The 26,969-nt window shown below is 39.5% G+C and overlaps 2 protein-coding genes and 3 long non-coding RNA genes across 15 annotated transcripts; 3 read left to right on the forward strand and 2 right to left on the reverse strand.

The window, feature by feature from the left end:
- The first annotated feature begins 1,925 nt into the window (after positions 1-1,925).
- LOC120729706 lies at positions 1,926-2,356 on the forward strand. The gene is made up of 2 exons (XR_005694977.1): positions 1,926-2,154; positions 2,253-2,356. It is a non-coding gene; the product is annotated as an uncharacterized LOC120729706 (long non-coding RNA).
- Positions 2,357-3,659: 1,303 nt separating this feature from the next.
- Positions 3,660-5,203, reverse strand: LOC120729708. Its single transcript, XR_005694979.1, has 2 exons — positions 5,093-5,203; positions 3,660-4,640 (listed from the first exon to the last, which is right to left on the reverse strand). It is a non-coding gene; the product is annotated as an uncharacterized LOC120729708 (long non-coding RNA).
- LOC120729705 (vegetative cell wall protein gp1-like) lies at positions 5,197-7,428 on the forward strand. The gene is made up of 2 exons (XM_040025502.1): positions 5,197-5,324; positions 5,986-7,428. The coding sequence occupies exon 2, from the start codon at positions 5,993-5,995 to the stop codon at positions 6,851-6,853; it is 861 nt and encodes a 286-aa protein (XP_039881436.1). The 5' UTR covers positions 5,197-5,324; positions 5,986-5,992; the 3' UTR covers positions 6,854-7,428.
- A 1,756-nt stretch (positions 7,429-9,184) lies between these two features.
- On the reverse strand, positions 9,185-22,321 carry terb1 (telomere repeat binding bouquet formation protein 1). Of its 11 annotated transcripts, none has more exons than XM_040025494.1 (20): positions 22,229-22,321; positions 19,780-19,890; positions 19,489-19,620; positions 19,035-19,166; positions 18,742-18,802; positions 18,486-18,604; positions 18,185-18,313; positions 17,929-18,081; positions 17,702-17,833; positions 17,404-17,529; positions 17,029-17,159; positions 16,630-16,934; positions 16,482-16,546; positions 15,967-16,029; positions 15,053-15,271; positions 13,973-14,044; positions 12,449-12,514; positions 11,254-11,324; positions 10,484-10,639; positions 9,185-9,842 (listed from the first exon to the last, which is right to left on the reverse strand). In XM_040025494.1, the coding sequence occupies exons 2-20, from the start codon at positions 19,841-19,843 to the stop codon at positions 9,804-9,806; spliced, it is 2,235 nt and encodes a 744-aa protein (XP_039881428.1). In that variant the 5' UTR covers positions 19,844-19,890; positions 22,229-22,321; the 3' UTR covers positions 9,185-9,803. The 11 variants fall into 11 exon arrangements, with proteins under 11 accessions (XP_039881428.1, XP_039881425.1, XP_039881432.1 ...); XM_040025491.1 differs by lacking the exon at positions 22,229-22,321 and adding an exon at positions 19,988-20,532; XM_040025498.1 differs by lacking the exon at positions 22,229-22,321 and having other exon boundaries at positions 16,630-16,699; positions 16,925-16,934; positions 19,780-19,975.
- Positions 22,142-23,307, forward strand: LOC120729707. The gene is made up of 2 exons (XR_005694978.1): positions 22,142-22,189; positions 22,315-23,307. It is a non-coding gene; the product is annotated as an uncharacterized LOC120729707 (long non-coding RNA).
- The last annotated feature ends 3,662 nt before the right edge of the window (positions 23,308-26,969 follow it).

The raw sequence follows: 26,969 nt of genomic DNA on the forward strand, positions 1-26,969 counted from the left end.
GAATTTTGTGTATACTGTATATAACTGTGCGTTTTTTACAACACATAGTTTAATATTTGGGCCCACGCATTTGTGTATTAACTGGAGGAGCATAAGGATCATTAACAGAAATGTGCCACTAGACTAACTGTTTTCAGTGATAGTGGTGCATTTTTGAAGCGCGCCTGTAAGCTGTCAAACTCAATCTGCTATCAGTGCCATCCACTTATCATAAACTGAAGTGGAAATATCTAAGCTACATTTCTTATTGATTAAGTACTGGCTAATGATGTTTATAATAATAATAATAATAAAAATACATTTTATCTATAGGCGCCTTTCAGACCCTCAAGGTCACCTTACATAAACATACCATAAAAAACATAAGAAAAATGTATATATAGCAAACATGGTAGATAAAATTTAGACATAAACAGTCATAAAAGTATAAAAGCAAATATAAAAACTGAGCAAGGTAAAAATGGCCTAAGTTTATCTGATGTTTATTTATACTGATGTTTTTATTGTTTTATTCGTAATAGTGTTCACATTCTTCTTTACCGCTTTTAGAATTGTTTTATTATCTTTTTTTAAGTTATTTGTAGATTCACTTATTTATACTCCTCAAAAACAAAAACAAAAAAACTGGAATGGTTTTAAAGGTGGAGGCCAGCGATGTGTTTTTACTCCTCATCTTAGCTGACTGAATGTTTGTTGTTTGGTTGGTTAGGGTCAGTGTCACTACTCTCTACAGAGGTCGCACAGGCAGACCAACCCTGCCAGGGTTGTGCCATATGTGCCATTGCCAGAAGGTTTGCTGTGCCTTCCAGTACAGTCTCAAGAGCGTGGAGGAGATTCCAGGAGACAGATAGTTATTCTAAGAGACCTGGACAGAGCTGTAGAAGATCTATAAATCATGAGCATGACTAGTATCTGCTCCAGAGAACTGCCAGAGCAACAAAATGACCTCCAGCAGGCCACTGGTGTGAATGTCTCTGACCAAGCAATCAGAAGCATTCATGAGCATGTGGTCATGGCCATACATCCTCTAGTGGGCAGGACGAGTACAGGTGCCATGTGCTTTTCACAGATGAGAGCAGGTTCACTCTCACCCTTTTTCAAAACAGATTCAGCAGTAAGAACAACAGCTTAATCTGTGTCAAGCTCAGTTCTGAATGTACAGTGCACCATGTGCCAAAATATTAATGTAAGATAAGGGGGAAGAAAGGAAAATATGGAAGATACTGTACAAAAACTGGCTACTTTCCCCTCAAACTAAAACTTTACCTTGTGGTTTTCATGCCTCTGCCCACTACTCAGGTTGGTTACAAAATGTTATTATCACCACTGCAGAATGAAGACTGATGTGAAACAGTCACAATCTCTCATGGAGCAGCATGTGGTTTCTTTAAATTATAACCACAAATAATGTCAAGAATATATGATGCTACTGGGAAGTTTGCCTTTGATCTTTTTGATATAAATGTTATGATGTCACGATTTTGTCTTACTAGAATTTTTGTTGATCCTAAAGTATGGGAAAACACATGTTCTGTGAGTTCACTGTGACTTTTGAGTCTTGAAGTCAAAGAAATTTTCTCAAGGTCCTTTCAGATATTGTATCTCTGGGACAGACAGTGAGATTACATAATGTCTCCATTCATGAGTGCTGAAATAAAAAGCAAATCTACAGGTTTTAAGCTCAAAGGGCGGGGTGGGTGAAGGTGGGGGTTAGATTCCTTAAAGGCATTAAATGAAAAAAAAAAAAGTAGAGCTCTACCGCCATCTAGCGGACAATAAAGTCTGAATCGCTATTTTGAAAACCGCCGTTTGCTAATCCTTTGTTGTCGTGGCTGTATGGTGCCATGACATCCTTGTCCGCCAGGTGTCGCTAGCGACTCTGTCAGCCGGTGACATCACGGTTACTCTCTGCTGTGATTGGTTGTTATAGGGTTGCCAGCGGCACCAGAGCTCGTGCAAACTGTGTTGTAAACAGGTTAGTCTCGTTTCTTTTTACGTGATGTTGCGGCAGACTTTCGAAATGTTGTAAAGCTGCGTACGACGTAAAGAGCGCGACATGTCAGAAAGACACAGGTCGCTGCCTGCATGGATGGCAAAGAAAGAGGAGAAAAGCCAAGAAAAGAAGCCATTGAAGAGAAAGCGGAAAGCTGCCAGGTAGTTATCGTAAGAAACACGATCGGGGTCGGTTTAAGGCCCCATTTAAAGCTCCTTAATTTTTTTTAAACTTACCCAATCCACTTATATGTTCCCAGGTCTGCTTTCTACTGTATGAACGAGCAAGAGCTGGTAGAAGCAGCTGTTTCCTATTTCACAAACGGCTCATGTGAGGAGCTGACACTCGTGACTCACCAGCAGGTGGTGCTGCTTCTCTTTTCAGACCTTTTTTCAGATTTTTTTTCCCTACATGCCCTATACGTGCAATATAATGATGTGAAAGTCCATTCTATCCAATATTACTGTGTGCAGTTAAACTCTTAATCATCACATGTGGGTTACTCTCTTAACTGTCGTGGAATATTTGCTTGATCTCCCCTTCTCCCACACCCAGGGTAAACAAAAAGCAGTGGACACAGTTAAGAATATGGGGAAATCCACAAATTCACAGCTGACAGTGAATCCAGTTGCTGCAGAGGAGTCCCCATCAGACTGCACTGAAGATCTGGACATGACGTATGTTTCAGAATCAGACTTGGACATTACAGCGGTAGAAACATTACCGTACACCAGCAGCCGGCAGCATCAAACATCTGAGCGTCGGCATTCAGGAACAGTTGAGGATTTGGAGGCTGGGAAGACGCATGAACCACCCCAGACAGCAGCAGAGGACAGTGACGCCTTACGCCTTGTACGGGAAATTTTTTTCAGCTGATTAACTTATCTAAATGACACTAAAAAGTTTTTGCATTAAGTCGAAAAGTGTCAGTTGGGGGAATGCTTCCTAAATTACGAATTCAGGTGAGAGTCCAGTCAGTACTTGAGGACACATAGCTGGCAGCTCATCCACAAAGAAACAGTTTGGAGAATGGATCCATTAATTGGTGTCTCAGAGAGGTACATCCCAGCAGCGCTTCACAGGACTACATCCAGAGAAGGAGACAAGTAATTAATTCACCAAAGCTTCTGCACTGAAATCAAATTTCAGCACTTCAGTCTATGTTTCAGTGGCAGCATCTAGCACCTCGCGTGAGAGGAACTACTTATTTTAGTATCTTACAGTGTGACAGTTACTTAAGTGTTGTGTTTGTTCTTTTTCTCACTTGGGTCCAAACACTAAAATTGACAACATGGCTTTTTTTTTTTTAAGGTTTACTGAAGGTTTTAATGGGAGGAAGAAAAAAAAACGTGTTTTGTTTTCACATGCATGACACTGTATATGAAACTGACAGCATCTGTGGGTTTTTCACCACAAAGGTTTGGTGTTAGAAATGTTTCCACCAGAAGACCTAACAAGTTCCTGCAAGTACCCTGAGCATGGTACTGCTGCAGTACAAGTGGCCCTGTTCTGTGGGGGGGAAACTTGAAAAAAGCCTTGCTTTTGCATTAAACTGCCAAAACATAAAGCATACTGTTATTCATGTGAATTAACTAGAAATTGTAGTTACAGAAATCACATTACTGTTGCTCCTTGAATATATGAGGTAGCAGATATAAGAACACACTTTGAAAAAATACATATATTCTTTATTCCTTACAGCTTATATAGAAATAACTGTCAGCACAATTAGGGTACCACTCATGCATCCACCAGCTGTGCATTTCAGACTCAACAGACCATATTTTTTGTTGTGTTATACATTATGTGTGTTGGCTTTCATAAACCACTTGGTAAAGAGATACAAAGTGATATTGCAGCACCAGCAATCAACATATTCTCCTAAGTAGATTTATGTGTAATTGCATTAATATAGTACTTTTCTAGTTTTACTGACCACTCAAAGGTCTTTGTGATATGATCACAACATTAATCGCTTTATTTAAACTGCAAAGTGGCTCATGTTTGCATTTAAGCAGGGATGAGCTTAAGCATTTCGCTGCATTCCCAGTATGATCTCAGTCGCTTACCTAACACATGGGTCAGTGCAGATGTGATAGCCAGCTCTACCACCACACCCAAATAGATATAGAACCAAACGGTTATGTTTTGCCAGCTCACATATGACTGATAGACAAACAAAAAACTAAAAAGGCCAGCCAGGGTGAGCAAGGCTGCTCCGACCTGGAAAGTCGTGCTGCAAAAGATAGCAGGTTCGTCTTTGTCAGAGATGACTGAATGCATGCCCATCAGGGCAAACACCACGATAATCACTGGAACATACACAGCTAGGTAAACTGCTACTCTGACAGAGTTAAAATGTGGCTTAGATAAAGTCTTAGCTTCAGCTCCTTGGGATTGCGATCGCTCGTACAGGTGACTCTTATACACATTATCACAGGACCATTCACCAGTTTGTTGGATCTGACAGAATCTGTAGGGGCTGATGAGGACTTTATCAGAGCGAATGAACACACCATCAAAAGGCACCAAGGAGATTATCATCTGAACCATGACAAGCAGGAGAAGCAGAAAGATCCCACGAACGTGACACGCGGGACTCCTCACAGCACATTGGGCTCTCTGCTCAGGCCACATCCTCACTACTCTGTAGATTAAATAAAGAGTCATGCAATCAATCAAAACAAACATTCTGCAAACTAAGCATGAGAATGATGTATATTAGAGAAGAAAAGAGAAGCTCAAAGTACCAAAGATCCTAAAGACGTTTGACTGTCTTGCAGCTTAAGAACACACTGATGTTACAGTAAATGTGTCAGTGGTTTTGGGTTCAGCCTCAGTCAGCCGATCAGCACGTTTACTTCCCCAATATGAAGGCCTTATGTCATATAACTGTATTCACGTTCCTGTCATCATGGCTATACTGAACAACTAATGCATAAGCTTTCTATAAGCAAATCTACAACTGTCCAGGGCTTTAATAACACACAATTTAGTGGTTTAGTTTAATGGCATAATATCTAGTTTGACTGAGTAAGGCAGATCCTTTAATTATTATTATTATTATTATTATTATAGTTTTTGTTGTTGTTTACTTACGTTTAGTAACCGAGAAAAGGCAACGAAGCCAATCTGGTTCAGGAAGTCAAGTGGTTTCGCGCTGGAGCGCGCGCCGTGGACGCGGAGAATGTGCGCCTCAGCAGTCTGTGCAGGGCTCAGCTCCTCTCTGCTGTGCGCACTTCGAGCGGTTTAACAAGCAGTCTCCTCCACGAGAGGGATCATCAGCAACTTTATATATATATAGGCCTGCTGCAACGCCAAAAGTACAAAGGTTGGTGAAATGCTATTATCCTCCTAGACATTTTAACCACAGTGTTTTTGCTCCTTCTCTACTATTTGGATACAATTTAACAGTCTGAGCACCGCGACAGGGAGGCGGGGTCGTCTGCAAAACTTGTTTTTCCTTTCGCGATCACCAAATATTAATGTTTACTGCCTAACTTATGTTGCTTGCATTTTTTTTAGTAGCGCATAATACTAGTTATGTGAGTTATGCTTCGTTTTTATAAGCGACTGGAACATATTATTTTATAGAATCTAAGAAAGACAAAACAACAATGAATCTGAAGACTTTAATTGACCTTTTTAAGTAAGGGGATGTTGACTGGAAGTCTATGAAGTGGTCAAAAGTTGTGACTGCACAGGTCATGATGTGTCCAGAGTGTTTTTTTGTTTGTTTGTTTTTTTGTGGTCGGCATGTGTATATCAGGGTACAGGAAGTAAAGGATTAATCAAACAAGTGCTTTAGTCAACAGCTTTAGTTGGTCCTTGGTCTCTCCAGAAATATATTTAGACATCTCAGAAAAAATAGAGCACACAGTGCAAAGAAGAAGAACATAATGTACTAAAACACTCAAATTTCATCTCCACCAGTCAAATAAGCATCTCTCTTGGCATTATTATTATTATTATCATTTTGACTTTCTGTACAGGCTCATTATGGGAAACAGGCTCAGCAGAAGGCGAGAAACCCCAGCCAGCACCCATGAAACTGTGGCTGTTGAAGAGAAGACCACAAAGGAGCCAGGAAACGACTCTGCAGTTACACAGACTCACGAAGCCGCCAAAACGGAGGATCTAGATGTGGTGGTGGTGGGAGAGCCAGTGACACCAGTGGCGTGTTTACCCAATGAAGAATGTGTCGCGGAGTTTAAAGAAGCAGAGGCTTCCAGTGCCTCAGCCCCGAAAAATGATACAGAACCAGCACCTGTGGTAAAGGAAGCCCCAGTCCAACCTGAACCTCAGGTCTCAGCCAGCACACCTTCACCTTCAGAACCAGCTGCTGAAGCTGAGCTTGCTCCTGACTCCGAACCAGACATTGAGATAGTCCAGCCCATCTCAGAGCCAGCACCAGCCTCAGTGGAGCATCTGGAGCAGCAGCCGGATCAACTAACACAAGATTCTCTCCATGAACCGGTTCTTTCTTCGCCCCCTTTGACCAACTCTGGTCCCCCTGATTTCGCGCCCTCCCAAGATCCCATCCCTGTCCCAGTCAATCCAGACGAGCCATCAGACCTTCCAGCTGGTGAGGAATGCCAAGATGGGGATGAGGCTGCTGACATTTCCATGCTTGAGCCAGAGAAGCCAGCAGAGGCACATCTGGAAAAGGCGATGGAGGTGGAGGCTGAAGAGAGTTTGGAGAAGCTTGGAAGTGATGTCAACGAGGAAAGCATTAGTGAAACCCCAAAGAACTCGGAGCTGAGAGGAAATGACCTTGGCAGTGACCTCATTCCAAGAGATGTCAATGTCCCTGATGACACTCTCATCACAGACATGAGCACATCTACTGAGCTGATGTGAATCCATCAGAGGATTCATGAAGGAAGTGAAACCCTCTAAATCTAAATTGTGTATGGATCTAAAAACAGTGGTTTGTCTCACCCTAAGTGCCCACATTAATGCTAATAGAGCCTTTTTTTTTTTTTTATGTTAAATGAACCAAAGGTGCCAAAAAGCAGTGTGTGTGTACATGTGTGTGTTGTGATGGAAAGAAGAGTGACCTAGAATACTTCATTATTAGACAGAGATCTTCATCTGTGAAGATCCAGGCAGAAATTAAATGTGTCTTGTATATATTTGAGCAGTTTTCTTTTTTGTTTTAAAAAAAAAATAGCAACAAAAAGAAAAATGAAAAGAAGGTTAATGAAATAAATGTAAAGGACAAAGAATGCAACTTCAGCTGGAAACGGCATATGCATTCCACAACTGGTTACGAGTATCTACTACACATTTATGAATTAACATAGTAATACTTGGCATTTTCAATAATCCACTAATCAGAATGATTGTCATCTTATGTAATTTTAAATAAAATAAATGAATTTTCAATGTCAAGTAGTTGCCTTCGACAATAAACTGGCTTTTACACATCAAAATCTTGCTCCCTGTTTTTCAAAGGTATATTTTATAGTATCTGGTCACACTGAAGATTCTGGGAATGGATTTTTGTGGGGGAGGAAAAATATGAGATACTCTGGGCATGTTTGACAAACTACTACATGTACGGGGCACTCTGCAAATGGCAATAGAAATCTATGTAGCAAATCCCAGTTCATTTAAGAGGGACTGGAGCTTCTCACTGTCTCGTGGGAGAGAGGACATCAGAGGAGGGAGGAGAAAGGGGGGAGACTAGGCCACATTCTTTCCAGAGGAAGGAGATTTTCATGGGGCCTGGGTCAAAAGTCTTCAGTGTGACTGCATTTCAGTCCATGAGAAATCTGTTCCTCACATGCCTCCCCTTGCTTTCACTACATTGCTATCCCAAAATCTTGTCTGAGTAGTCAGGACACTGGTATGAGAGGCCACTCCTAAATGCCTTAAAACTTTAATCTACAGTCATGTGGAAAGAAAGCACACGCTTTTGCAATTCTGTGGTTTAATTTATCAGGTCATAAAACATAACCTATAACTGGGTAACCACAACCTCAGATATTACATCATAACAAGCTTAAACCACAATGTAGAAGCAGTGTGTGAAAAGCAGCCGACAGGTGCTGCTAACCAAATACATTTGATTAATTGATTAATTAGCAAATGTTTGCACCTCTATAAAAGCAGAGATTTTGGCATAGTGCTGGTTTGGAGCATTGCCCGTTTTTTCATGAGTGGAAAACATTTAAGACTGTTTCCAATCTTCCCAGCTGTGGATATCTCCACATGCACAGTGGTGGAGGGGTAAATATTTGGGCTCAGTTTGCAGCTACAGGATCCGGACACCTTGCAGCCATTAAGTCGACAGTGAACTCTTCTGTACATCAGTCTAGAGTCACATGTAAGGCCATGTATCAGTCTTTTATATCCTCGACAATAATGTGAAACACTGATAGTCATACAGAAAATGATTACTTCACGTTATTGTTATTAAAGGTGGTTTTACAAGCTACATGGGTGTAGTTAGTTTTTCACATACCACTTCTGCAGTTTAGCTTTTTGTTAAATAAATATAGTGTAATATGTTGTGTTGTTTTTCGTTGTAGGTTGTTGTATTTTTTATTTTTTTAGAGATTTTAGAACATGGTAAGGACCGGATGATTTTTTAAAAATATCCTGATATGCAAAAGCTTAGAACTGAAAGAGGGTGCACTTGCAAATGTAAATAAGCAATAATTTGCACATTTACTTTGCCAATTCAACAGAAATACAAATCAATGATGGGAAAAGCTTAATGCCAGGGTATACACTATCACCAGTAAAAAATTCCCTTTCACCCTTCCATTATTATATGAGGTCTCAAACTATTACAGCCCACACCCCAGGGCATGGAAAATGGGGAAGACCCATGATTTTAGCAACACACTGATGAGTCCCCACAGAATGGGAGAGGCACTCTAGACAATGATCTCAGTCAAGCTAAGCTTTAAAGGACACATTTTGCAGACTGAGCTGCTTCTTGAGGCACACTGGGAAAGATAAGCAGTTTGATTTGCACTGTGATTCCTGTCATACCAGAGGCTTTCAGCTCAATAAACAAAAGTGCTTGACCTGAGTCCCCTCTCCCCTTGTTGATTTCCTGTCTGTGAACTGAAGCACAAAAACAAAGAAAGCAGGACTTGGCATTTGCTTCTGTGATGCTCTATGTCAAGGCCTTAACAGGGTCTAAGCAAAAGAAGCAATCAGACATAATCTAAATAGTCTTGTTTTACCTGAAAACTTTATGGAAAACAACTCTGGTTAATAACTGGTGAAACAGACACCACTTTCTTTAATATGCATATGAAATAACAAGAGTCATTTTAATGACCAGATTATATCCAAACTGCCATACAGTAAATCTGACCTGGACTAAAAACAGCTATGATACAGAAAAATAAATATGTGGAAAACTATACTTATACTGACTATCTGAACACACTGTTCAAAGGCCAGTTAGTCTGATAGACGGTTATGCGGTACGATATAGTAATTATTCAATAGGTGCTTTTGCATCGCTTAAATCTACCTTTTAATATCAATTTAATTCGGGCACAATTCATTCTCAAAGAAATGAACATAAACCATGAACGAATAATCACAAATAAATAACATCTACAGCTATATTTTCATTTTCAAACCATAACTCAAACAGGTTTGAGACAATATTGCATTGAAACCACAAATCACTAAAATTAGTACACCAGGTATAATATAACTATAAGGAATATATACTGCTGGAGATCATAAAAAAAATTATTGAAATGTTTTTTGAAGTGAGAATGAAGGCCTCACAGGTAAATCCAGTCAGCTGATCAACAAATCCTAGGTTGAACAAGGATTAAGAATCTGCACGGCTGGCATCCTGGGCCTTACGTTTCTGAAGGCAAAAAGACAAATGAAGCTAATTAAAGTCTGTGTAGTTTAGCGGTTCTGGTGGCATTCAAAAGTTTGAGCACCCCTAGTCAAAAACTGACACTTAGATAATTCAAAAGGTTTGAAAGATCAACTTAATGGTGAAAAACAACAAGACCAATAAAACAAAAACTTTTGATCCTATGGCAGTAGACTCAGGAGTGGTGGTGCACTGCAGCAACATCTGCACAAATATGACCTCATGAAAGAGTCATAAGAAAACCTCGCCTGTCTCCTGAAGAGGTTATTCATTGAGAGAATTCTGCAAATAAACATCATCAGAAGAGATGTATATGCAGATTCATGAGAGGTTCTGTCTGAAGGAGAGGCTTTTAAGGGAAAAAACTTCGGGTGAGTAAAAAAACACATTTATGAAATTGGCCAAATTAGGTCTTCCTGAACACCAGGTGATGAAATTTGTTTTGGGAATTTTTTAATGAATGGGGGGAAAAGTAATTTACTCAAAATAATTTTTAAAAAGTATGAAATTACCTTTGTGCATTTTGTAAATCATGTCATCCCTTTAGAGTTTGGAAATAAGTACCACTGTGCTCAAAACTTCTAAGGCCACTGTAACTTGTAAAACACTTAATTTAAGGATTTTACCATTAGTCGCCTGTACTTCTTGGCCAAGTCAACATTGGTGCGCCCAGGCTGGAAGGGATATGACCACAAGATTAAGTTCCAAGAGAAGCCATACGTCTTTACTCCAGACAGCAGGTAACCCACCTCCTCACAGCTGAAGTCCTTTCTCTTCCTTTTCTAAGAGTATTGAAGCCAAAAAAAGTAAGAAAAGTAAACAAAGACAGCCAGAGACATGTGCATACATGTGCACATGTATGCACATGCACACTTTCATCAGTTTGCCACACCTCTCAGTGCTTAGTAACTTAGTAAATTGGCCTGGTTACTGAAGCCATGGTTAATCACATATAAAATAAAGAAAGAGGAAAAATGTTTTCAAAACACCCGTTTTTTTCTTCTTTTTTCCATTTATTCATACTGAAAACAATCCAGCCAAGTTGCCTGTAACCAGCATCCACAGACCACACTGGTTTCAGCCCATTAATAGCTGCATTTTGCAAAGCATGTTATTCACATTTAAAATGATTTCAACACATCTCGATGAGCAATGGTAATTTGTTAATTCTTAACGGGATTATCTTCGCTTTCTGATGGGCTGTCCCTATTGCAAAATAATGCAAGCACCAATAACAGAAAGCACTGTCAGGGATAAAAGGCGCTTTGGTAAACTGAAACTCTACTGTGTGTATCTGCCCTTTATCTTCAATTATTGTTATAACTACGATGCAATACTGATTATGACAATAAAGCTTTTTCTCGACATCCAAAAACATATCTGATAGAAAACTTACAGTGGAACTGTGATCCAAGCCAATCTTCTGCAGATTGTTATGGTGACCACTCCTCCCTCCCATCTCAATATCTGAAACACAGCACGTGAAAGCATGTTTACCAGGGATGCACTGATTTATTAGTTAAATCTAAACATCACTGATATTCAGTTTGTATACAGCCATCAGCAAATACAATGACATTAAATGATAACAGAGGTCAGTGGATTTCTGTTGTGTGTCACCAGCGTTGCTTCTAGTTTCATATATTTGTGTAGCTGAATTTCAGTAAATTCGCTGACAGTGTGTTTAAATTACATTTAAAGTTATTGTTAAAAGTGGAGATGCTTTTCCCCTCCTCCAACAAAAGGTGAGAAAACAATCAGTACTGCAAATCATCTCTGCACCTCTACTGGAAAAGACAAAGCTTTACAACTCCTGTTTTATCATCATATATTCAATTTCCCCAGATTTAATATGCAAGATAATTTCTCTTTTTGCCTAGGACTGATTTTATAGTAGTACTAAGCTGTAGTAAAAAAAGATGAAGACAGAGCAGGAAGGGCAGTATTATAGTTTAACATGCTGAAAAATGGATGACAGTGGAAAAATCTAAGGAAGAATGGACTCAGAGTAAGCGCTGGAGCTGAGATGGAAAAAAACAACAGTAAATCTCAGTGTGACAGCACAGAGAGAATGCACTATGAAACAGTTCCCCTTGCTTTGCAACACTACTGCAATTCTTGGGCTACACAACCTTTGAGATGATGCAAACTTGCAAACTGACAAAACACTGCAATCCCTCTAGTTTCACTACAGCGTCACTGGCAAGACACAAAAGCATCCGCCTTAATCTCTCACAGTGTTACACAGAGTGTGAAACAGCTTAATGCAGCTGTGCTGCTTTGAACCAGCTCCGGCCTGCACTGTGAGAACACTGGCTGCAGTTCAACATTCCCTCTGCTGTTTGGTTTGTCTGCTGCCAGGAACACATTGCAGAGAACAGCTCCCACCACAGGCTCTCAATCATAACATTCACACAGTTAAATAGTCAGCTGTAAATACCCCTATCTGATGTTGCATATCTATCTTCAGGAGGATTCTCCCTTTTTAGGAGGGCCAAGAGAGGAGTGATGGGATCTATGTTGCCGATTATGGCAGAAATGCAGGACTACAGTAAATAATTAAACTGCTGCTTTGTGAAAACATCTCATACCAGTCCTGTTATGAGAGGCGAATGTTGTCTTTTTAGCTCTTCTTTGTAGTGGAACCAATGTGACGCCTAAAAAGAAAAAGACAACCAAATTAATTTACAAATTATACATATAGATGTCCTACACCTAAAACACAGCAGCTTGCAACTGCTCAGACAATTTCTTTATCTTTCAGGACATTATTGCTGCTTTCTATTATCTTGAATTTGTTTCTATGTTCCTATCGCTGTATCACATAATTTTGTGACATTAACCATCCCACACACCATAGAATTTATACCGAAAACTAAACTGTAATGCTAATCCTTGGTGGTGGTAAAAAACATGTAAAGTAAAACCAAAAGTTAGAAGGGTCATTCTGCATTATTTGCAGAAGTTACTAAGTAGTTAGTTACTACTTGATGCAACATAAATGGAGAAACTATTGCTTCAAAGTTGTTGCCTCAACTGAAAATCTTCTCAGTGCATGTCTACTGCTGCTACCATAAAGCAATGTTGTTGTCCCCCCCCCAATAATTATTTATTATTGTTATATATTATTATTATTATTCCCTTACAGGATAACTGCTAGGATAAGGTGTGACAGTACAAACTCTTTGCTTCGGGGACACATGCCTATGCACGCATGCATTCCCACTGTCACCACTCCCATTGTCACAAAGTGCTTGCTCATAGTGGGTCATCTGATTGTTGGGCCTTTCTCTGTATTATTGTAAGTTCCTTACCTTACAATATAAAGTACCTTGAGGTGACTATTAACATCTTTTATGTTTGTCAATTCATATTTTGCCAAATGCCCTCAGAGGCGGTGGTTTTGTTGTGACACATCAACATCTGGCATGTTTGCCAATCAATCCATAACTGCACGCTCTTGCTGGCACTGGACCAATGGTGACACATTAAAAGCTGTCATGTTTGTCAGTTAATGTGTAACTATATTTCTCACCCCAAAGCTCAAAATGTGTTCAGGGTTTGTGGTGGAAAAAAATAAGGAATAACAACAACATACATTTTACTCAGTGCTGTTATATCAGCAGTAGGTATATTAAACCTCGGAAACTGAGACTTGTGAGTTGAATTGATTTCTACAGAACAAACAGAGTACATAATAATAGAAGGTTACAGTTTAAACTGTGGCTTCTTAGAAGACTGCTATGGAGTTCGAGGAATCATGGGGCACCTGGTTTCCAGGCCAGGTGTGAATGAAGTAATTTTCAGTCTCAGTCTGTTTAGCTGAGAGTGCTGCACATTAGCAGCACCATTCTCACACAGGCACAAATGGACCCCACAGTGAACTACACAGTTGGGAAACACTGCGTGTTGTCCAGGCACACTTTTGTGTTAATGTCTTCACCTTTACCAGGTGACTGGTGCCAAGTATGTGGCAAAAGCTCTTTTTTTGTACTTGCACTGGTGCATTTCTGATACAAAATAATTACCACAAAGGGTTCAAAATAGCTCGTATATTAGATTTACAAAATCTCATTTGCAACAGTGCTTTCAGGTGTTTGCGGTAAATTTCTTACCATTGTGCTTTCTCCATCGGTGTTCAGGCAGAGTGTTCTTGTTAATTACCTTTCCTTCACCTTCAGAAGGTCCTACAGCGGAGTAGAAAGTCATTTTATTAGCAACACATGGCAACAATTTTACATTTAAGCATTTTTTATTTCAACTTAACCCTGTAAGACCCAACCCATCAAAAATTAGCCAGAAAATTCTGACTTTTTGGAACTGAGATGTTTATTAACCCTTATAACAAAATCCACTTTTTTTGCTATATCATGTTGGGTATGATATATTTTTATTATATATTAATTATATTTTTTTGTATCATATTTGATACAGTGGGCGTTTTTGACACCTTCTTGTTAACAACAATGTCAATTTTAGACAAAAAAAAAAAAAAAGAGTTTTGTCCATAAGTATTGATCAACAAGTATTGATCACGTTGATGAGATAAAGGTGTCAGAAACTCATGTATCAAATATGATACAAAGGGATTAAAAAGAAAAACTTTCACACAATGACAATAAAATACTGTTCAAAAGTAAAGTAAAGCTCCACCCATGCATTTCAGTTCTTCTCTCACACTAACAGTGAAGAGTGCCTGCAAGACACTGCAAGACTACCAATGCAAGAAATGAATAAGAAAACTTCAGAGATTATGTGGGCATTACTCAACCATTAAATGTGGTTAGCTGAAATCACATATGCTGCCACTAATTCGACCCTGTCTAAGAGACAAAGAATCTCAGTGTGTGATTTACAGAGAGCAGATTACCCAATGACAAACGCCTATCAAAGTGCAAACAATTGCACCCTTTGTGGCCACTGAGGAAAATAATTTTTCTGCTGAACTTTGATGCTGATTGAGTGATAAAGCAGGTAGTGCATCACCTTCTGAACCAAACATGTTGAAAACTCTGTCTATCCATTAGCAGCAAGGCCTTTAAAGGAAACTAACAATAATTAGTATTTTTTAGTATTTTTTAATAAAACAAAAAAAAATGCAAACCTAGGACCTACAGGAACTATTAGTGTTAACTGTAAATACACAGAAATCCAGTGATAAACTGGATTTCTGTGCATATGGAGAATCTTCTTACCAGTCCAGTTTTTGCAGGTTTGTTGTGGCTCTGCTGTTGAATATCTCTCAGCCTCAGCGGGATCCTGGTGCTCCTTCTCAAACACGAGCCTGCAGTGATGCATTCTGAAGTGCTTGGTGGCCTCTCTGAGAACCTTGTGCCTGTCACAGCTTTGGTGGCAAGAGCTTTGGAGAGACTCAAAAGTGTGACTGGTCACTTCCTCAAAAGGTAACACACAGGCTATGTGGAGAAAGAAGGACATGGGATTTATACTTCTGTTTAACTCCTTCTGTAAACCATGTTTATGTCATAACCACAAATACTTCCCAAACTCCACACCATAACCTACACTATAACCTCATGTCAACCTCCCCAAAAATGTAACTGAATGTCACAGCCCACAAAGAGTGACTGAGCTCTTCAGTACAGTTGCCTTTCCAGTTACTCCTTCGTTGCAGTTTTTGAAGGGATCGAGCTGCTTTATGATGCAGTCCCCAGGATAACCTGGACATATATACCAGAAGCAAGAAACAAATGTACTTTTTAGGCCCCAGTCACACATGCCTAGTGACCATTTGGTGACCATCAGGAGCAAGTGGAGGCTGTGAAATAAATCTCTTCTTTCTCGCAGGTCTACAGATGGGCCATTGGGAAAAGTGTGTATACTTCTTTGCGACAAATTTCACACTAGTGATGCCAGTGGGTCCCATACCGGTGTCTATGCCTGTTTGACTGAGGCCTACCTGTACATTTAACCAGAACTTTAAATGTATGGTCCTACTTTAACACGTCATAACTATTTTGAAATGAGGCTTATTAAGAGAGACACTCGTGTTTGCAAAGATATAGAGAAGTAAAGGCTGTCGAACACTGTCCTTGTTTAAACTCTGCCTTTAATAATACAAAATTAATAAGATTTCTGTGCTATTTCTTACCTACACAACGACTATAAGGGACTGGGGCTTTGATCACGTTCTTCATATCAGTATGCTGTAACTCTAAACATAAAACACATTTAGGAAAACATCACATACTATACACTTACTGAAAATGTCAAAGTCCTTTTCATTGAAAATCCAAGTGTAAGACACAGGAGGCAAGTAAACACACACCCATACACACAAATCAGTCTGATACAAAAAAGGTCAGGCAGAGACTTGTGCAGATTGCATAAAAAGGCAAAATCCAAACACCAGGAACACGTTAAAAAAACATTCACAGGGATTAACTGAGTAAAAGAATGCCAGTAAGCTCAGGTATCAGACAACACACAATCTAGAGATTAAATGTTGGGAAGATATGTGTATATATTGAGGGAGTGATTTGCAGAGTGCAAACAGGTGAGTTAACTGGGGGAACCAGGTGAGGAAGTCAAGGCAGTCTGAGCATATAGCTAAATACTGTAATTCTAGTGCCTGGAAGTGAAAATAAGCAATAATGTGTCTCTTACCTTCAATACACTTAATCTCGCTTGGTTTTGTGTACCTCACTGGAAATAGTGGCTTAAACCGCTGACTAAAAAAAAAAAAAAAAAAAATCTTATCATTCACCCTCATTTTTTTTCTGATAAATAACAGACGCAGAGCCACTCCACTAACCTGTTTGCCTCAAGTTGCTTACTGGCTCCCTCTAGTGGCAGGATATGAGAAGACATGAGCGCTCCAGTACCTTTGCACATTGAACACCTGACGTCACCTTCACTGGTTTCTTTGTGAGAACTTAACCCAGAGGTCAATTCCTTGTTTTCACCATTATTCCCCCTCTCAGTTATGTTTCTGGGGACAGTTTCAACACCCTCATTTTGTGGTATGTGCAGTGGCAGATTTAAAGCTGGTAGAGATATTTGGTCTCGCCCCTCATGTGAATTTGGTAGAACTGTGTCTTCCTGCTTACCCTCGACATCCTGAAGATCAACATAAGTACACATCATGAGTCACCATTATATGATCTGGTCAGACTTGGCAAATACATGTGTCTGATGCATGTTTAACTTTCACCCTTCTCTTCTCTAGCAGGTTAATCCTGTGTAGCATTTCTCTGGCTGAACTCCTGATCTCCTCAATGTGTTTAGGGGCTTCCACATTTTCAGCCTGTTTTGCTATCGGATCACCCACTCCTGAGCACATAGCTTTATAGAAAAGGCAAATACTGCAGATCATTATGAAAGCAGATTCTTATGTTTTGCATACTATATACATGCCAGTTATCTTAAATGTAAGACAGAGGCAAATAATGCAAATAAAATGTATATAAGATAGACTGCTGTGATACACAGTAACTTAAAAGCTAAACAGAAATATCAAAGTGACTGTGACATGTGAAAATACATAGGAATACAGAATTATTGGAAAAATAAAACTGCTTTGACTTACTGGCCTTTTTGCAAGTTTGCAATATGAATGTAGCAGCCCTCCTAACCTCCTCACTTGAATCCTCTGTGAGTAAAGTTATGATAATGGGGAGCCCTCCACACCATATCAGCTGGGACTGGTGCTTTTCTGTAGAACCAAATAAGCACAGTGCAATTGTGAAATGCATGGACAGTGTGTTATGATCTTTAAAAAAGGAACACTGTGCTCTCAATATGTGCATTATGCAAGATATCATAGTTATGATATAAATTGGAATATATATTTTAAGCAGAAAAAAAAAAAAATAGTGCAGTCGCACCAGAGGCCTCAGTGCAGTAACCAAGGCTTAGTAAAATAGGAAGCCTGTCTTCTGGGTCCAAGTGTGGACTAGCCAGCAAAGAGAAAAGGTGTAAGACCACGCCATACTGCGCCAGACCTGAAGCCAGAGAAGCTACAAAGAAGAGATTGTAAATAAAGAAGGAAATACTTTGGTTATTCAGTTGTGGATTTAGGGTGCATGTGTATGTGTTCGTGAGCAGTTCGCACAGTTATCAGTGATGCAAGCTGACAGAGTCTTGGATATAATGACAGAAAGCTGGCAAGACAATAAGCTCGTATCTGCAGCAGAAGCTAGACGACCCAGGGTAAGAGCGAGAGTTTCTAATCCCCCACAGGCAGAAAAACTCTCCTGAACACAGGCTGCCAAAAGAAAGAAGTGAAGAACATTTAATCATTTGCATTTCAGGATCAACTAAGATGTTTTACATTTCAAAAAAAACAAAAACATAGTTTCAGCACTTACAGTTGTTGGCCACTGTCATTGCTATGAATGTGCATATTGGCTGAAAAATTTCAGTCTGTGGAAAAGTAAGCTGCTGAAGCCAGATTTTAATCACAGGAAACGCTGCCACACAAATACGCTGACCCTCCTCTGCAATACAAAAGAAAGAAATAACAGAGCAAAAAAACAAAAACAGCTTTTGTGCTTACCCCAAAAAAACATTTAATTGAGTACTGAAAATTGTTGCCACTATAGCAAGAAAATCTGTATTTTACATTTCACCTTATCTGAACAAGACAGAAAAATACAAATCTCATGTTACCATTCTGAGGGTTGTTTACACATCCACAAAGAGCACTAGACACAGACGTCCAAAGCTGGTAAGTTTGAGTAGCATTAGCTGCTCGGAAAGTGGCTTCTGTGGAGATGGGGAAAGTGGCCCTGCAAAATATATACCATTTACCTTACATGGACTCAAATGAGTGTTTTTATTGATGTTGTTTTCCTTTCTTTGTAACTACAAGTGGTGTGATTAAAAATTATCTTTGGTCAAAAGAGATTTCAGCAATGAGAAATACCTGAAGAGATTCAGTAGAACATCCAGGCAGCCACTGTTCTGAGCCAAAGTCTGTCCTAATTCTACAATAAAACAAAGTCAGACAAAGGTTGCAAACATTATCATGCTCTCAGAACTAAAAAAAAAGAAAAAAAAGATTCATGCTATATTTTTCTCTAGTTATATGGAATAAATTTAATGAGCTTCCAAATAAACCAGACCATATAGAGTAAAGTGACTGATAAACATGCAGATAAATGTGTGATCCAGTCCTGTAGCTTAAACTTATTCTGTCTTTTTAGAATTTGATCTTACTGTTGTTGGCTACCAGCACAAGCAGCAAATAAACAGAGAGTCGCTTCTGTTTCAGCTGGATGTCCTCATTCATTAGACAATCAGCAAGGTCTGCAAATATCTCATTTTTGCACAGAGAATTCTTGCAGTAGACTAACAAAATGAAAGACAAATTATATGTTGTTAAAATTTAAAACTATAATTTTAAAACAATTTACACTTAATAAACACTTAATAAATACCACATATCACACAAACACATATTACACACATAAAGCACAAGGTGGATATCAATTAAGGACCACAGAGCTGCCTTTAATTTCTGGGGGGGGGGAGGTATTTCTTCCTTCCGATGCTTGATCGTCCCATCGTGAGGATGTTACGTAATTATCGGAAGATTCCAGAAACTGCATCCTTTTAAAAAAAAAAATAAACCTCCCTGAACTTAGATTGGACAAATATCAGACGTGCCTACCGTTGGCCTCTGCCAGTGTGCCAAGTGTAAAGAGAGCAGTCTCCTTAACATCTGGATGAACAATGCTGGATTTGGAGAGGTTATACACAAATGCCACACCTCCCATTTCTCTTAGCAGGTCCACATTATCCTCTGAAATATTCCCAATTTAAAGTGAGACAGTCATCAGTTACCATGTCAAGACCTTATGCTATATAAATATCTCACTAAATACATGTATTCATATGACAGATGTGTTCGGGTTCAGTTCAAGTTGAAAGTACGTTTATGTCATTGACTGTTCATTATTACCTCTCTTTTCGCAGATTGAATGAATAGTGAGAAGGGCTTGTTTCTGTAAATCGGGGCATTTCATCTGAAACTTGAGACACTCCAGCAGCAAACTGAGATCTGTCTTAATAGCTGAAAACGGAAGAATGTAATATAGCCAGTCAGGGATACATTTGTCCTTCCACAAATACATGAAAGAGCCTGAGGAGTAAACGGAAATTACACTTACTATTGCGCCGGTTGCTGCAAATCTTAGTCTTATCCATGTCAATGTTTAATTGAAGTGTTTAACAAAAACACTGGCAAATGTCATTAGTGTCTGGATAGCTCCAAATTACGAGAACATCATATCTTATTTCCCATATTTGTTCAGTTAGGTGAACCTTATAATACTACCATTTTCAGAAATTATGCTCGCTAACTAGCTAGCTATAGCTAAACTAGCCAAAAGTTAGCTAAAGCCTAATATCTAAACGAAGTAATTGTGCTCAGTTAAACCACAATTTGTTTATTGTCACCCTAATGTCCTATTTTAAACACACTCCCAAACCGTCACGGAAAAAAGGTTCGAGTATCTTACTGCGATATCAGCAATATTAAACGTTACCAGAGATATTTAATAGAAAGAAAGTGACGACGAAACTTTACATTGCACGTTACCATAGAAACGGACTAGCCTAGCTGCTACTACTACTACTACTACCCATAATGCAGCCCCTGAATTGGGACACAGTTATGGATGATGCTACAATATGCGGATAACAGGATTTTTTTTTTTTTTTTTTTTTTTTTTCTTCTTTCTTTCCTCCCTCTATTTAGAGCATTTCAAAATCGTTACAAAAGTCAGTCATATATGGGCAATTTCAATGGGCCATTACTTTGGAAAGTAAAATCAGACTGACTTGATATTGACATGGTATCACTGTGGGGCTTTATACTGTAAATACAGAGTGAAATTATCCTGTGGAAACTGGAAATTTCCATTTTAGAGCATTTTGAAATCACTGAAAGTTAGGTCAATTGTGGACAATTTGAAAAGGCTTTTATTTTGGAAGGCAAAATCAGAATGACTTGATATTGATATGGTATCACTGTGGGGCTTTATACTGTTGATCTAAAGTGGAATTACCCTGTGGAAACAAGAATTTTTCATTTTAGAGCATTTTGAATCGTTAGAAGATTAAGTCAAATATCGGCAATTTCAAAGGCAAAATCAGACTGACTTGATATTGATATGGTATTACTGTGAAAAAGACTGGTTGGAAAGTGTTGATATAAAGTTCAAATAGCTTTTAAGAGCATTAGTAAGTCATTGAAAGAGTAGTTCAAAAATGAAGATTCACAGGGCTTTTACTTCGAAATCCAAAATAAGATGGCCTTGATAGTGACAGGGCACAATTAGGGTACAAGGCTGTGTCATATAGATCTAACATTAGAGTTTGTTTAAAAAAAAAAAAAAAAAAAAAGCCTAAATTATATGTTATGTTCTTAACATATCTGTTAATTCACTCGAAGTTGGCTTTTATTTTGAAATCCGGTTTCCACTTCCATTCCCGTAATACTTTGAATACACAGGGAACGTAAAATAAACTGGAGGCTGGCTTGACTGCAAGTCTCGAATTGGAGGCTGGCTTGACACCAGTAAGCTCTTCCTCCAGCTCGGGATCCTCTGAATCACTCATTTTCAAGCTAAAGAGGAAAGAGATTTTTGCAGAACTCAGTGACATAAACACATAACTATAACACAACTCAAATGATTTTCAGTCTTGGCGCTCCAGTTAACGTTAGCATCATCAGTTTATAAAAAGCTAGCAGAACTCTAACGCAAAAACTGCTTTACGCACCATGTGAGGGTATTTTGCAGCACACAAGTCCTTTAACGTTTGTAATAGATTTAATCCATCATCGTTGGATTAAATGGCTAATGCTGCAGTAGCCACGTGTAGTCGTTACCAAGCAAGCATGCTGACGGTAGCTGTAGCCATTTTTAAATGCATTAAACAGTTTCGAGATCAGTCACCTCTGTTTGTTTGAAGCTTTTATGAAAAACAAACTTTGAAACACACATCAAGATCCATCCATCCATCCATCCATCCATCCGCTTCCGCTTATCCTTTTCAGGGTCGCGGGGGGCGCTGGAGCCTATCCCAGCTGTCATAGGGCGAAAGGCGGGGTACACCCTGGACAGGTCGCCAGTCTGTCGCAGGGCTAACACATAGGGACAGACAACCATTCACACCTAGTGGCAATTTGGATTATCCAATTAACCTATCCCCACAAGCTGCATGTCTTTGGACGGTGGGAGGAAGTCTGAGTACCCAGAGGGAACCCACGCAAACTCCACACAGAAAGACCCCAGCCTGATGGTGGAATTGAACTCAGGACCTTCTTGCTGTGCGGCAACAGTGCTAACCACCGTGCTGCCCTCAAGGTATTACTTTAATAAATATGTATTTTTTTTTTTACATACCTGCATTAGAATCAATCAGTTCCGCCTCATTTTCGTATTTTTATAAATGGGTCTCTCCATTCTCCCATCATCCTTTGCTTACACAGGTTGCATCTGATTGGTTGGAGCCGAGCACATCCAAAACTAACAGGAGTGGTGGATGAATCTATAAATGTGTTTTACGTGTGAAATGAAAATAATAAACCTAACAAAGGATTATGTACGTTAAATCTGAGCACTTTCAGCTCGTGAATCAGTTTGGAAAACACTGTGTGATGGCCACAACATGAAGCGATTTTATTGTTGAATTATCAGTGATACTTTCATGTGTTTTTGTTGAGAAATGTTAACGATGTCATTAAAAGAAAGCATTAAATTAGGGAGAAAAACCCGTTCGCGGAGAGGGTCCCCGGTTCTCCAGTTAGATTGTGCTTCACGGCGTCATGTTTCGCTGTGACGGGATTATTGTTGGAGTAAATGGATGGCTGGAGCCTCTGCTCGAAGCGTCTCTGATCGCGCGAGCGGGTTCATATTGGAATGAATTGACAACCCACAGCGTCACATAAAAACGTGGAAGGATACCTTTAGCGTCAGCATGAGAAGTTAAGGGACGCGACAAATCATCATTATTTTACGTGTCGGGAGTGAGAACGGGTTGCCATTTCACAAGCCTCGCACTTCCGGCCTTAGCGGTCTTTGAGTACGCGACTTTAAGGCTGCAGACCCTGAATTGGGATACAGCCCATATGTGATAGACAACAGGAAATTCGCATGATCTGAGCATGCGCAGAATGATCATATATTCTTTGTCATATATTCAGTCATATTCTTTGCCACTATAGTTTCAAAGAATATGACGTCACAGTGACTGCGCATGCTCAGAATGTGACTCATTCTGAGCATGCGCAGAATGATCCACAGCGCTCCTTTGATCTGCTCAAACGATCACTGTGACGTCATATTCAGAATATGACGTCACAGTGTCCATAGTCTATAAATAAGAGCTCGTTTAACACAGTTTACTTTGGAGCATTTTCAGAAACCAGGAACCTTTCAAAAAGCTAATACACTGTGACACTGTGCGGTCAATTTAAAAAAAATGGCAGAGGAAAGGTTAAATAATTTATGCTCTGTACCAAACTTTGATCAGCATTTTAACAGACTGAGTGGTACAATGCAGATGTTGATTACAAAGGCTCAGATAAACGAAGAGGGTCACCTTAAGGCGACAAGGAGCCTTCGTGCTGAGGTGTGCGAGGTCCAAAGTAAGGTAGATAAACTCATGCAGGAGAACGCACAGCTTAGAAAAGACAATGCAGAACTCAAGGAAACTGTGGAGACCCATACTTGGTGGTGTAAAGTAGGCTTGGGTGTTGCCACAGTGGCCATTGTTGTTCCTGCAGCTTGCTGGGCCATCTCAAACCTCTTTGGCTGAGTGAATGTCCTGCTCCGTGGGGTCATGATTATTATCAGGGGTGCACATAAGTGGTCCGCATGCGCTGTCAAAATAAAAGACGCGCACCAGATAAGAATTTGCAATGAGTGTTTGCGTACATAAGATTTTCTGGAGGAGGAGTTTGTTTAGATCTCCTCAAGATCGCATGTGCACCTGCGGACCACTTATGTGCACCCCTGATAATAATCTTATCTTATAAAAATTTTATAAGACTTTATCTTATAAATACGCTGTGCTCTCCTTTAGGTTTGATTTTATTTTGCCCCTCACCCCCCAACCAGTCATGGCAGAAGACCACCCCTCCCTGAGCCTGGTTCTGCCAGAGGTTTCTTCCTGTTAAAAGGGAGTTTTTCCTCTCCACCGTTGCCAGAGTGCTTGCTCATAGGGGATCATTTGATTGTTGGGGCTGAATTTTTAGATTTCATTTAATTGGCTTGAACTGAAAAACCTAAAAATTCAGGTGAGAGGTTCACATAGTGGAGAGCACTACATTTGTTAACTGCACTTTATTTGTAGATTTTGTAGTTCCTACTACAAAAACTACAAATGAAAACAAGGCAGTTAGCAGCAAATGAAAATTAAAACACATTTAAAAAAAAAAAAAAATCTGCTACTGTTCTGTGTGTTTACTTCAATGAACATTTGTATGTTTTTGTGTTAGAAGATTATAGATTGTCCAAATATGTGAGAGTTTTTAAATCAGCACTGCATGAGATTAACTGTGACACAGACGGCTGTCGGCCTGGCGAGGGAGAGCTCCACTTCAGCCTCCAAACTGGAGCCAGTGTGTTACTCACAGAATCACAGATTTACTCACATTTACTGACAGTGGATTGTCTGATTGTTCTGTGGGGTCTTTGCAGTATTCAGCCCCTTCCGGTGACTGTTGTTGTGACTGCAGGTAACATTTGGACAAAAGTCTTATGACTCCATTTTTAGGGTTTAATTAGGTTAAATATTTAACGAGTCAATTCAAGAATTCAAGACATTTATCACTAAAATGATAGGTGAGAGCAGACGGAGGGGGAGTACATGTTTGTTTCTTCTTTTTACATTTCAGAGAAAACTAATCGGTGTAAGATATAACAATAGACGTCACTCACACATCAGAGTCCTTTTACATATTTTAATAATGGAAAATCTCTATCTTCATTGTTTGTTAAGTGCACACACTGCATGAGGTCACATATTTATAAGCATTTTTGGTTTGTTCCACAGTTTTCAGGAACCTGTTCAGTGCATCCCAGATCATGTTCTGTTGCTCTCGAGTGTTCACACAGAGTACATTCACATGCTTAACCTTAACAATTAACAGCCTTGTCCCTGATGCTGAAATTAAAAAAAAAAAAAAAAAAGTAAGTTTCATCAATGATATGGTGAAAAAAAAATCTGAACTTTATCACCTTTTGATCTGAAAAGTTACTGGTAATATATAACCTAACTTCCCCAGAAGCTGGTAAAGAAGTTGGACTCACTAGGAATAAACACAGCCCACTGCTGTTCACCCTGCTAACACATGACTGATAGAATCCACACAAACTCTGTTCAGGTGACAAATCTTTTCTAGTTTATTTAGCGCCTGCTGTGTCTTGTGCTTGTACAAAGACGTGTTCTGTGTTTGAACTGCCTAGGATAGAGCAAGCTTTGTAAGTCAGGGCAGCCTCACTAGGCTGCCCTCACGACACATGTGAAGCTAGACAGCTAGCGAACAAAATAGAGGAGATCTTCCACACAAGGCTTGCTTTTCTTGCTTTTAATGAAGATCCTTTAACTTGTGTTTCTCCTACAGCTCCGGACCGCTAAAAATGTGCGTGCTCTTTGTAATGTATGTTTGCACTGATTGCCGATCACGCTTCAACTGAGTCGTCCTCGGTCAGAAGGAATGGTACTCCACAATGAAGATCCTTTAACTTGTGTTTCTCCTACCTACACTCGGGCAGAGAATCACTTCAGCCCGATCACAGAAGCGTGGGTACGAGCAACAGTCCAAAATAAAATAGAACACCAGGCGAACCAAAAAAAAGGTAAGCCTACTTAATAAAAACAAGATAAGACAAGACAGCAGACTCCACCAAGGAGGAGTTCACAACAGCGGCTGAGAAGGCAGTTCACTCTTCCAATTTAGGTTGGGCGATTTGCCATGGAGAGGTGAGTACAGCAGTGAAACCCTGAAACAACAGATAAATGTAACCTTAAACTCTTATAGCTATGAATGCTAATAAAAGTAGTTCTAACGGCTTACCCCAGGACCGGAGGCACTAATAAATAAATATATATATATATATATATATATATATATATATATATATATATATATACACACACACACCCCCTCACTTATCTTAACTGCACTACTGTATAGCTCTGTGTAAATAATCATTCTGTACATTCGATAATCTTTAATCCTACAACTGTTTACAACTTGCATAGTTCCCATTTCTGTATAGCTGTATATCTCAGATTCTGTAAAGTTATTTATTTCATATTCTGTATAGTTTTTCATATTTATATCCTGTTCATAGCCTGTACATAGCTTGTACTCACTACAGCCTGTACATACTTATAGTTATAGAATATTCACAACATACTTCATACCGTGTACATTATAACATACCATAATAGACCCATTTCTGTAATACTCACATATCTATATTATTGCTAATATATATTGTAATATATCTATATCACTAAAGCACTTCTGGATGGATGCAAACTGCATTTCGTTGCCCTGTACCTGTGCATGTGCAATGACAATAAAGTTGAATTCTATTCTATTCTATTCTATATTCTCATTGGTGGGGATAACACGAACACCTCTCTCCGCAATGGCAGAATAAAACAGACTGCTGCGCTACAACAGGCCGAAAAAGTACATGAACACAAATTCCAGTATTCGGAGGGAATCTGAGGTTAAGCGAGAGCATACCTGTAGCTGTCATATAATCGGCTCTTGCTGATCAGTCCGTCGCAGTACGCCAGCATTTACTGCTGTTTTGCGCTAAATGCACGGGAGGAAATAATCCAACAAAACATCGGCTTAGCTTTATACGGGCTAGCGCCACCGTGCAATCAATGTGCAGGTGGGTTCCCAATTAACCGAGTTGTGCGGCGAAAAGAACGAGCGCAGGAGAGAGAGAGAGTGAGAGAGAAGAAAAAAAACGGAAGGCGAGTAGCCCATCTGGCTACATCGTGCTCAAATGAAGCACATTCCTCCGTTGCTTTGGCATGTGGGAAATTGCCATAGTAGTGCTCCTGAACCTGAGGAGCTTGTTTCTCCAGTCTCAGAACCATCTACTGATGTGGTCC

Source organism: Simochromis diagramma, unplaced genomic scaffold, assembly GCF_900408965.1.
Source record: "Simochromis diagramma unplaced genomic scaffold, fSimDia1.1 OVJJ01000293.1, whole genome shotgun sequence".
NCBI classification, from domain to species: Eukaryota; Metazoa; Chordata; class Actinopteri; order Cichliformes; family Cichlidae; genus Simochromis; species Simochromis diagramma.

Excerpts from the sequence above, each read along its gene's own strand:
- terb1 (XM_040025490.1), bottom strand. The coding sequence starts at position 19,951 with ATGTATTTGTGGAAGGACAAATGTATCCCTGACTGGCTATATTACATT. Across the intron at positions 17,530-17,701 it reads TTACTGCACTGAGGCCTCTG|AAAAGCACCAGTCCCAGCTG; the intron begins GTGCGACTGCAC and ends TTGGTTCTACAG. Across the intron at positions 16,547-16,629 it reads AAGCAACTTGAGGCAAACAG|TCAGCGGTTTAAGCCACTAT; the intron begins GTTAGTGGAGTG and ends TTTTTTTTTTAG.
- LOC120729705 (XM_040025502.1), top strand. The coding sequence starts at position 5,993 with ATGGGAAACAGGCTCAGCAGAAGGCGAGAAACCCCAGCCAGCACCCAT.